The 12,393-nt window shown below is 39.1% G+C and overlaps 1 protein-coding gene across 1 annotated transcript in view; it reads right to left on the bottom strand.

The window, feature by feature from the left end:
- DENND4C (DENN domain containing 4C) overlaps window positions 1–12,393 on the bottom strand; it is a 122,831-nt gene that overhangs the window by 16,649 nt on the left and 93,789 nt on the right. Inside the window, exons 24-26 of the mRNA XM_042782498.1 lie at window positions 8,240–8,349; window positions 7,331–7,506; window positions 410–592 (exon numbers count right to left, since the gene is read on the bottom strand). Coding sequence (XP_042638432.1) covers window positions 410–592; window positions 7,331–7,506; window positions 8,240–8,349 — 469 coding nt within the window. The remainder of the gene's footprint in view (window positions 1–409; window positions 593–7,330; window positions 7,507–8,239; window positions 8,350–12,393) is intronic.

The raw sequence follows: 12,393 nt of genomic DNA, 5'->3' as shown, positions 1-12,393 counted from the left end.
GGGTTTGAACCGCCAGCCCTCTGGTTAGCAGGCAAGTGTCTTAGCCACTGTTGGGCAATCCTACTTCCGTAGTGATAACTGCCTCGGAAACCCAAGGAGGGGTCGCTATGAGTCGGGGCCGACTCGACGGCACATAACAACAACAACAACAACATATTAAAGGATATTTTATTCTGCTGAGAAACTCATTTTGTACAAGACCAACATAAAATATTAAACCTAGTTTCAAAAATCATTTATCATCAGATTCGTAAATTTGCTATTTAAACAATCTGTGGTAGTAAAAATTTAAGATTAAATATTTTAAAATGTGAGAATTTATGCCTACATGAGAATAGTTGTCATTAAAGGTAGCATTTTTACAAGGGTACCCAGTTTAATACAAAGAATTCTTTGTACCCTATGGTACCTTGATTCAACTGCAGAGCTCGTTTCTTCAGTTATGGTCTGGGTATGTTTTGGTAAATCCGTAAAGTTGATCAAGTCAGGCTCTGCTGAATTGGATACAGGTCTGTTCTCCAGGGGTTCAGCTGCCAGTGGAATACTGCCACTTTGAAAACTGTCACCAGAGGTACTTGGTTTTAGGAAAAAGCTAAATATGAGGCAATCAAAAAAAAAAAAAAAGAAGAAGTCTTTAAGGATGATCTGAGAGTCCTTTAAATTTCATCATACTTAAGAGTCACTTTATGGTAAAGCAGACATGAATGAGTTATAAAATCCCTAGGAGACACTGCCTCTTTCAAACACATATCACCATACACTCTACTCTCTGCTCTCTTCCTCTTGTGTTCTAAACTTTTCAAAGGAAAATGTCTAGAGGAGATCATTATAATCCAATGTATGACCCCTTTGGTTTTTGATAGCCATTAAAGACAGCCATGAAGAGAGAAGGCAAAATATTTTCTTAATTTCTCAACTTTAAAACAAAAAAAAAGAAAAACAGAGAAGCATTTCAGATATGTCAATATGTAATTGTTTATAAGATCCTTTTTCCCTTATAAATCTTTATTTTGTCTCTAGTCATTTCTTCTCTCCTCTATTCACCACTTTATTTTCATATTCTCTTTCCCCCTTTTTGTGAGTGGAGAGGAGATGAAGGTAGAGCTTTGCAAGAAAAATGAGAGAACTTTCTGACGTAACGGTAACATATTGTATCTTGATAAAGGCTTGGTTAACACAACTATATATATTAACTCTTCAAATGGTACATTTCACTATATACAAATTTTACCTCAAAAGAAAACAAAAACTATAAGCAAATACTGTAATAATACATGTGCTGAAGTGGATAGGAAAAGTGTATCAATATCTACAACTTCCTTTTTTTTAAAAAATAAAGTAAGGTGGATTGAAGGGACAGATAGATAGGTGATAAATGAAGTATTGCAAAATGTTAAATGTAGAATGTAGGGGTGGCTCTTTGTGTGTTCACTGCAGAAAACTTTAAACATTGCTTTAAGTTTGAAAATTTCCATAACAATATATGGGAGAGGGGTGTTTCAAGAGGCTCCTTTATATGCAATTAAAAAATATAATAGGAGATAAGGTATTCTTCACAATAGCTTCAAAAACATAACTAACTTAACAAAAAAGCAAAAGACTTATGGAGAATAATTTAAAACTCTACTCAAAAAACCAAACTCACTGTCATCGAGTCAATTCTAACTCATAGCAACGCTCACTGGATTTCCATGGCTATAAATCTCTTTTTTTTTTTTTTTTGGCATTAAGGAGTGTAAGCCATAATATTTATTAAGTTTAGTGAGAGGGCCAGAGGAAACGTAAAATTAATAAAAATGTCAAATACTATTGATACTTCTAAAATAATATTCAATATGTGGAACATAACAATAGCCTAATCGCACATAAATTTGATATCCAATGCTAGTATCAGTGCTGAATGGGTTGGGTACACAAAGTCCATCTGTATTACCTTTGAACCTAGAATTTTTATATACTTTAATCAGCAATAAAGAGTACCAGAGTAATTTCTTTTTCACACATTGTGACTTCAAATTATCTGTTACTACACAACTTTGGCTTCAAGAAATAATTAGAGAACATTGTTGTTGTTGTTGTTATGTGCCGTCTAGTTGGACCCGACTCATAGTGACCCTTCCTTAGGTTTCCGAGGCAGTATCACTACGGAAGTAGACTGCCCCATCTTCCTTCCGAGGAGTGGCTGGTGGGTTTGAATCAACAGCTTTCTGGTTAGCAGTCAAGTGCCTTAAGCACTATGCTACCAGAGCTCCTTAGAGAACATTAGTGGCATGGTATTCGTCTACTTCTCTAAGGTACTCTAAGTTCTATCCTTGGATCACATAAAGTCTTTAGGTTACAGTGTATTTATACATTCTGAAATCCTTCTGTTCTGGTTACCTAGTGCCACTCTGACAAGACTATACCACAAATGGGATGGCTGAACAAACAGAAGTTTATTCTTTTACAGTTTGGATGCACTAAGTCCGAGTTCAAAGTGTCAGGTTCTAGGGGCGGTTTAAAGCCGCTTAACCTTGGGCTTTAGCTCTGTGCCTCCTGCTCCCAGCCCACTGGAGCTAGAGGCTCTTCTTTAGACAGCTACTGGCTGCTGAGACTGACAAGCAAAAAGTCACAGTCCCGATGTAACCAAACCACACAGCAGGCCATTAATTCAAGTCCATTGAAAGTCCCAAGGTCGGTAGAGCATGGCAGGCTACTGAACAACCACATGGCTACTTGCAGGGTTCAAACATGCCAAAAGCTAGAGACTATTCCAAAAGCTGTTTCTTATATACGGGAAGCAGACCCCATCCCTAAAGCAGCTACTCAGCTACTTGCGGTAGATCCTACCATGGAGTTGATTGCCAGTTTCATCATGGGGAATAACTACCACCAGCTGCCCAGCCACTCAACCAGGCCCAGCCAAGCTGACACACAAACTTAACCACCACACCTTCACTAACTTTAATGAGGATCCCTGCAAGAAGCAGGTATGTGACATTCACTCCTACTAACTGTAGACATGTTAGTGAGGACAGTGTCTACCACACCACTTGATGCCTCTAATATCAAATCATTTGAGAATATTTGTCTTAGATTATAGTACCAGAGAAGAAATGTATTGCTGAGTAACTCACATGCTTCTTCCTTCATCATAATAAAGCAACGTGTCGTTATTTTTTAATAACAATGATTTTAATGATTGTGATTCCTAGCCTCCTCCAACCCGCAACCAGAAGCTTAGAGCCAAATTTGATACCAAATAAAGTGTGTATGTGTGTGTGTATGTGTATATATATATATAGGAGCACTGGTGGCATAGTGCCTAATGCTTTTTTTTTTTTTAATTGATTTGGGTGAAAGTTTACAGAGCAAATTCACTTTCCATACAGCAGTTCACATACACTTTGTCTCATGATATTGACTGCAATTTACCCCAATGCAACAGTGCCCCTCCCACCTCCTCCCGATAATTACCTCTTCCCTGTGTCCATCCCTCCCCATGCACCCCTGCCCCCTGAGCTGTCTCCCTGTGCTTATTAAACTGCCCTTCTTTCTCCCATGATTGTTCTCTCCAAGGAGTGTATCTACTTCAGGTAATGTTCAACTCATATGCCAAGGCTATAAATCTTAAAAGAAGCTGATTGCCTCATCTCTCATCCACAGTGCAGCTGGTGGGTTCAAACCACCAACCTTTTGGTTAGCAGCTAAATGCTTTAACCACTACATCACCAGAGCTCCTAAAACTCTACTAGATAAGTAAAAGAGCTGAAAAAAGAAAAAAGAAAAAATGGAGAAATACACCATGGTCACAGATAAGACAATATTAATTTTTTCACAAACTAATCTATTAAGTTTGAAGGTTAGGCAATCTACTTCCATAGCGATACTGCCTCGGAAACCCAAGGAGGGGTCACTATGAGTTGGATCCAACTCCAAGGCCATGAGTTTGGTTTTTTTGGTTTTAATATATAAGTTTAATGCAATCCCACTAAAAATTCCAGTGATTTTTTTTTTTTTTTAGGAACTCAAGTTTACTCTAAAATGTTATACAGAAGAATAATAGTCAATAAATAATTACAAGGACAAAAATCCAAGCAGTGAACTTGTTCTAACAGCTATCAACAAAAACAAAGAAATAAAAATAGTGTGTTACTAACAACAACAACAACAAAGGTGAATTCAGAACCAGACTGAGGTATATTTGGTCTTGATATCTAATAAAGGTGATATCACACATCAATGGAGAATCGGAGGTTAGGTTCCTTACGTAACATTGGGAAAACTGGCTCATTATATGGAGAAAAACTGGATCCCTACCATTAAACACAAAGGTGGACTCCTGATGGATTAAAGACTTAAAACAAGGTAAATAATAAAGTTAATAGAAGCACATTCATGTCTTTTTCAAGTCCTGAGCATGAAGAACAACTTTTTAAACAAGACTCCAAAAGCACAAGCAAATGATGGAAAAAAATCAATGGATAATGATATCAACATTAATGATTTTTTTCTTCAGTGAGGACATCTGTCAACATAGCAAATTAACAGAATACAGATTGAGAGAAGATATATATGCAATATCTTAAAATGATAAGGGATTAATATTAAGCATATTCAAGTCAGAGATCAACAATAAAAAAAAGATTCTCAATAGAAAAGCTCGTAAGAGATATAAACAGGCAATTCACACAAAAGTTTACAACAACTAACAAGTGTATGAAGAGATACTCAGACTCAGCAGTATTCAGAAAAATTCAAACAAATAATACATGTGCTGAAATGGATGGGAAAATCAACCTACTAGAATGCAAGGAGTTCTGGTGGCATAGTGCCTAAGGCACTTGACTGCTAACCAGAAGGCTGGCGGTTCAAACCACCAGCCACCCCTCAGAAGGAAGACTGGGCAATCTACTTCCATAGTGATACCACCTTGGAAACCCAAGGAGGGGTCGCTGTGAGTTGGGGCTGACTCGAAGGCACATGGCAACACAACAGTAACACTAGAATCCAAGGGAATACTCTGGTGGTGTAGTGCCTAAGGCATCTGACTGATAACCAGGAGCATGGTGGTTCAAACCCTCTAGCCACTCCTTGGAAGGAAGGTTGGGCAATCTACTTCCATAGTGATACCACCTCGGAAACCCAAGGAGGGGTCACTATGAGTTGGATCCGAGTCAACGGCAGTGAGTTTGGTGTCTTGGTTTGACTAGAATGCAAAATTACAAAAACGATAATACCAAATGTTAACAAGGATGTACAAAAATGAGAATTTTTGGACACTACTGGTAAGTGTGGCCACCTGGAAAGCAAACATCTGGTATTTAGTAAAAACTCATATGGAAATGACCCAATATTCTCACTCCAAAGAATATTTTTCTGAGATAAACTTTGCCCTAAGTTCAGAAGGGGATATGCAATGATGTTTATAGTTAACAGAGAATTGGAAGTAACCAAAGTACCCTACATTAAGTTAATAAAAAAGTAAAATGAGTGTGGTAGGGAAGTTGTGTGTCAACTTAACTGAGCCTGGTTTTGAGTGGTTGGACAGCTAGCAATCAACTCATGGTGGAATCTACTGGAGCAGCTAAGTAGCTGCCTTAGGGATGTGATCTGCTTCCAGTATATAAGCAGCAGCATTGAGAAAGGTCTCTGAGTTTTTTTGGCATGCTTGGACCTTGCATGTAGCCGAGTCTTCATCTCAATGGCCTCCCATGTTGTCTGCCAATCTTGAGACTGTTAATGGACTTGAACTAGTGGCGTGCCATGTTGTCTGCAAATCTCGGAACTATGTCATTTTATCTGTCAATCTTGGGTTTGTGAGCCTCAGCAGCCAGCAGCTGCCTGAGTTTAGAGATGCCTTCAGCTCCAGTGGGCCATAATCAAGAGGCAGTGCTAAAGCCAAGGTCAAGGGCTTCATCTAGCCCCTAGAGCTGGCACTTTGAATTCAGACTTCTAGCCTCCAAAACTTAAGAGAATAAACTCCTGTTTGTTAAAGCCATCCACTCATATATTTTCTGTTACAGCAGCACCAGAGGGCCAAAACAATGAGGTACCAACTTCCTACAGGAAAAACAACCAAACTAGATGTACATATAAACCAAAAAACACAAAACTCACTGCTATCGACTCAATTTCAACTCATAGTGACCCCTCCTTGGGTTTCTGAGGGAGCATCTCTATGGAAGTAGATTGCCCAATCTTCCTTCTGAGGAGTGGCTGGTGGATTTGAACTGCCAGCCTTATGGTTAGCAGTCAAATGCCTTAGGCATGTAGTAGCTTAGAAATATTTTAAACTTAGTAATAAAAAGAAATGCAAATTTTCATAGAAAATGGAAAGTTCAGCATAATTCCAATTATGTAAATTAAAATAAATAATCATACGAAACAACTCTACATGTTTCATAAGAACATATAATCAAGGATATATCACACACCAGAGAGTTGGTGTCTTCGTTAGATAATGGAATGAGACTGGGAATGGGGCAGGGAGCAGGAGGGGGAGAAAAGAGGGCTTTTGCAGAGACCAGTTATGATATTGGGTTGGGAATTAAGAATATGATTCGATTCAATTCTATACCTGAGGCTAAAAAAAAACAGAAAGGAAATACCTCTATGATAGGAGATTTTAAAAAGCAGCTGAAGGCAGAAAATAATATCCATAAAATGAAATACTAAGAATATATAGAGAGCTACCAAACTCTCAATTATTTAACGACTAATTATTTACCTTACAACAGGTCAGCTATCTTTTAGATCACCCAGAATTTTATCATTTCACAGACTGTACAGAGAAAGTGGTACAAAGTTATGAGAAGAGTTGACAGTCCCCCTCCTTTTAATTGCCTCTAGTAGACAAAATAAGTCATTAAGGCAAAAGGACAGTTTACATTAGTTTTGAATTATCTATAGAGAAAATTCAGTTCCAAAACTTAACTACTACTGATAATTAAGGAGCTCTGGTGGTACAGTGGTTAAAGCACTCATCTGCTAAGCAAAAGGTGAGCGGTCTGAACCTATCAGTCACTTCAGGGGAGAAAAATGAGGCAGTCTGCTTTTGCAAAGATTTACAGCCTTGGAAACCCTACAGAGCAGTTCTACTCTGTCCTATAGGGCTGACATGAGTCAGTACTGACTCAACAACAGTCAGTTTTTTGGATAATATTTAATCAAAATGTAAAAGCAATTTTCTAAATTACTAGTATTTTCTACTCAAATACTGAAGGTGAAGGAGAAAAAGGAAAGGTAGACCTAGAGCATACAATGAATATTCCATTCCTCTTCTACAACTCATGCCTTCTGGGGAGGCACTTACCTCTTAAGTAGTCAAGGGAGCTTTTATAATACTAACCTTGCAGAGCTCCTCAAGTCTTTAAATTCTATGTTGAGAAGAGGCAAGAAGTTGCTTTTACAGAATGGACAGGTTGTATTTAAATTTGAATCATCGGCAGTCCAGCCAGCCATAATTTCTTCATCATAAACCAAAGCTCCACAAGCTCTACACTGTGAACAACTTGACATCAAAACCTAAGAACAGAAAAATGTAGACACTTAGTAAAACCTAAGAACAGAAAAATGTAGACACTTAGAATATCTACGGTGGAAATGAGGATCCTTGGGTGGCGCAAATGGTTGACTCTACTAGCCAAAGGTGTTGGTGGTTTGAACCCATTCAGAGGCATCTCGGAAAACTGTCCTGGCGATTTGCTTCTGAAAAGTCACAATCTTGAAAACCTTACGGTATAGTTCTACTCTGCATACATCAAGTCACCGTGAGTCGGAATTAGTGGCATGATGGCAACTAACCACAATGATGAAAATTAATCTTAATAAGCCATTCTCATGAGATGAGCATCAAAGTTTTATTTATTCTATCAATCAAATTTAAAATTAGCTGTTGTGTAGTGGATATGGCACTTGACTGCTAACTGGAAGGTCAGCAGTTCAAACCCACCAGCTGCTCCACAGAAGGAAGACTAGGCGATCTACTTCTGTAAAGATTTACAGCCTCGGAAACCCAATGGGGGTTGCTAGGAGTCAGAAACAACTCCATGGCACTGAGTTTGTTTTTTTTTTTTTCGGTTCTATTACTTTACAGGCAAAAATTACCAGTTCATCGTCTTGCATACATAAGATATCAAGCAAATTTTCTTTTAAATTATTTCTTATTCTGTCTACAGGTGGACATAAAATGCCATTCTGAAATAAAATGTAATGTGCTCAAAGCCATTTTGTTATAGGAAGAATACAGAACTTTTACCTCCATTGCACAATTCTGATAGATGCTAGACATGCTAGTATTTTGAGAAGAACCATGTTCTGATTTTTCAAAGTCTTGTCCTTTTATGCCTCTTGGATATGGAACTTCACCTAGAAAGAAGTATAAAAAATTACATTATATTAAAGAATGTCCTTATTCTTAAGAAATGTATATTAAAATATTTAGGAAGAAGTGTCATGACATCTGGAATTTATTTTCAAATGGCTCAGTATTTAAATAAATCTAGGGGAGCTCTGGTAGCATAGTGGCTAAGACACTTGCCTGCTAACCAGACGGCTGGCGGTTCAAACCCACCAGCCACTCCTCGGAAGGAAGGTTGGGCAATCCTACTTCCGTAGTGATACTGCCTCGGAAACCCAAGGAGGGGTCGCTATGAGTCGGGGCCGACTCGACGGCACATAACAACAACAACAACAACAGGTGAAGCATAGGAGCTCTGGTAGCATAATGTCTCAGGTACTTGACTGCTAACCAGAAGGCTGGCGGTTCAAACCCACCAACCACTCCTTGGAAGGAAGATGGGGCAATCTACTTCCGTAGTGATACTGCCTCAGAAACCCAAGGAGGGTTCGCTATGAGCCGGGTCTGACTTGACAGCACATAACAACAACAACAGGTGAAGCATATACAAATATTTACTGTATGATTCTTTCAACTTATCAACATTTTTGAAATTAAAGAATTAAAATGTTTTAAAAATACCACAGAGGAACTGAGAGGGAAGAAATTTCAATGATAAAGCCCAAGGTTTTTAACAGCTGATGTTAAAGATTTAATTATGTTCCCCAAAATATGTGCTATAAATCCTAACCTCTATGCCAGTGGTTGTAATCCCATTTGGGAATGGGTTCTTTGTTATGCTAATAATGCAGGATCAGCGTAGGGTGTATTTTAAATCAACCTGTTTCGAAATATAAAACAGATTAAACAAGCTAGCAGAGGAGGCATGAGGTAAGACAGATGCTAAGACACATGGAAGATCTCCAAAGGGACCAGGAAGAAGATGTTGAAGAGACAAGGACCCTCCCTTACAAAACCCACAGAGAAAGAAGAAAGCCTTTCCCTGGAGCTGGCAATTTGAATTCGGACTTCCAGCCTCCTAAACTGTGAGAAAATAAATTTCTGTTTATTAAAACCATCCACTTGTGGTATTTCTGTTATAGCAATGCTAGGTAACTAAGACAGAATTTGGTCCCGGTAGAGTGGGATGCTGCTCTGACAGATACCTAAAGCACAGAAGCAGTTTTGTAATTGAGTAACAGGTAAAGCCTAGAAGAGTTTTAAGATAGGGTTGCTATGAGTCAGAGCCAACTCAATGGCACCTAACAACCAATGGTAAAAGGGGCTCAGTGGCACAGTGCCTGAGGCATTTGACTGCTAACATGAAGGTTAGTGGTCCAAATCCACCAGTCACTCTGCAGAAGGAAGATGGGGTAATCTACTTCTGTAAAGATTTACCACCTCAGACTTCTGGTAAGATGGCGGAATAGGCAGACAAGCTACACAGACCCTCTTCAACAAAGAAAAGATACCAATTGACAGAGATACAGAAAATAATCCTGGCACCATGAGCTTTGAAAGAAGTATACAGAAGTTGATTAGGCACCAACTAGTGGAAAAACCTGAACGAAAACGGTGAGTATGGAGACAGATGGAGTTGTGGACTGTCAGCTACTCTGGTGGCACCAACAGCCTGAATATTTCCAAGTGGTGTTGGGACCTGAGAACTGACCTAAAGATCAGCCCTAGTCACCAAGGGCTGCAGGGATGACTGCGCTGGTGGCCAATGACTAGGAAGGGAAAAAGCAAGGAGGGAGACAACATGAACTGTGGACTTTTGGCTGTCCAGAGGGCACAGCCCTTTGGAATGTTTGTAAGTGGTGACCATTTTGGACATGTAAAGTGACAGCAAAAGTGACAGCATTCTCATTTGGATTTCAGGGACTTAAGCATAGGCTCCATTTGCCAAGGACAGCAGGGACATACGTGAGTCTGACAACAAGAGACAAGTGGTGAGTGTATAAGTGCTGCTAACTAGCGAAGAGAGGAGCACAGTACCCTGCTTACATAGATAACATCCAAAGAAAACAAAAATTGTGGGCAAGTCACTCCAACATACAATCGTCAATTAAATATAAATACAAAAGCATCACAATGTCTCAAAGACAACAGATCATCACAGTCCACACAAAGGAGCAAGAGAAATAAGGGACCAGGATACAGACCCAGAACACATCCCCGAGGAAGCAGCAGCATTGGAACTCCCTGATAAGGAATTCAAAAGAATTATATTTAGGTACCTTCAATGGACTGAGAGACAGATCAAGGAAAACACTGACAAAATTGAGGAAAACACAGAGAAAACCCTAGAACAATTTCAAAAGTTAATACAAGAACAAAATGACAAAATAAATGAAAAATGAGAAATGATACAAAATCTACAGATAGAAATTCAGAAGATTAATACTAAATTTTCAGAAATAGATAACACATTGAATGGGCAAAGGAGTAGAAATGAATCAATGGAAGACAGAATTAGTGAGATTCAAGACAAATACCTTAACACTTCTTTGGAAAGGGATCAGTCAGAAAAAAGATCAAAACAAAATGAAGAAAGCCTAAGGATCATGTGGGATACCATCAAAAGGAATAATCTACATGTCACTGGAATTCCAGAACAGGAAGAGACAAATGAAACCACAGAGGAAAGTGCTGAAGATTTGTTGGAAGAGAATTTTCCTGGTATAATGAAAGATGTGAATATATACATTCAAGAAGTCTAACGAACCCCAAACAGGATAGACCCTAAAAGAAAATCACTAAGACATATCATCATCAAACTCACCAAAATCAAAGACAAAGAAAGAATCCTGAAAGAATTATGGGAAAAACTAAAAGTTACCTACAAGGAGTGTGGTAGTTATGTTTGTGTGTCAACTTGGCTGGGCTTGGTTGAGTGGCTGGGCAGCTGGTGGTAGTTATTCCCCATGATGAGACTGGCAATCTACTCCATGGTGGGATCTACCACAAGCAGCTGAGTAGCTGCCTTTGGAATGTGGCCTGCTTCCTGTATATAAGGAAAAGCCTTGGGAATGGTCTCTAGCTTATGGCACCTTGAACCCTGCATGTAGCTGTGCTGTTGTTCAGCAGCCTGCCATGCTGTGCCCACCTTGGGACTTACAATGGACTTCAGTTAATGGCCTGCTGTATGATTTGGTAATATTGGGACTGTGCCTTGTTACGTGTCAACCTTGGGCTTGGCAGCCTCAGGAGCCAGCAGCTGTCTGAGTGAAGAAAAGCCTCTAGCTTCAGTGGGCTGGGAGCTGAAGGCAGAGCTGAAGCCCAAGGCTGAGGGGCTTTCACCCAGCCCCTAGAGCTTGGCACTTGGAATTTGGACTTAAAGCCTCCAATTTGTAAGAATAAACCCCTGTTTGTTTAAGCCATCCCATTTGTGGTATATTTCTTGTCAGAGCAGCACTAGGTAACCAGAACAAGAGGCAACCAGTAAGACTAAGCTCAGATTTCTCAGCAGAAACCATGCAGGTGAGAAGACAATGGGATGGTATATATAAAACCCTGAAAGAAAAATTTTCCAACCTAGAATTACATACTCAGCAAAACTGTCCCTCAAATATGATGGTGAAATTAGGACATTTCCAGGTAAGCAGAAATTAAGGGAATTTTTTAAAACCAGACCAACCTTACAAAAGATGCTAAAGGGAGTCCTCTGGAGAGAGAACCAACAACTGCAAACAACAACCGACCATTAATATACATGATGGCATAACCCAGAAACCAACCTAGTAAATAAGCCTATAAGATTATAAACAGGGAATCAGAGACAACAATTCACAAATGAGGACAATTATAAACCAAAAAGAGGGAAAAAACAATATAGTTACAGAACTTCTAAGTGGTAGGGAAGTCAAGACAACTGCAAGATAGAATGGCCTGTTCTAAACTTGGGAAGAAAATTGTAAATCACAGAGTAACCTCAAAGAAAAATTATAAACCTTCACACCAAAATAAAAAAGAGAACCAGCATAAATATTTACAAAAAAAAAAAACCCCAAACACACTGCCGTCAAGTTGCATCCAACTCATAGTGACCCCTCCTTGGGTTTCTGAAGCAG

This window comes from Orycteropus afer, unplaced genomic scaffold (assembly GCF_000298275.1).
Source record: "Orycteropus afer afer isolate SDZICR_OR568_19922 unplaced genomic scaffold, OryAfe1.0 scaffold00345, whole genome shotgun sequence".
Classification (NCBI taxonomy): Eukaryota; Metazoa; Chordata; class Mammalia; order Tubulidentata; family Orycteropodidae; genus Orycteropus; species Orycteropus afer.
This window is presented reverse-complemented; position numbering and strand designations above follow the sequence as displayed.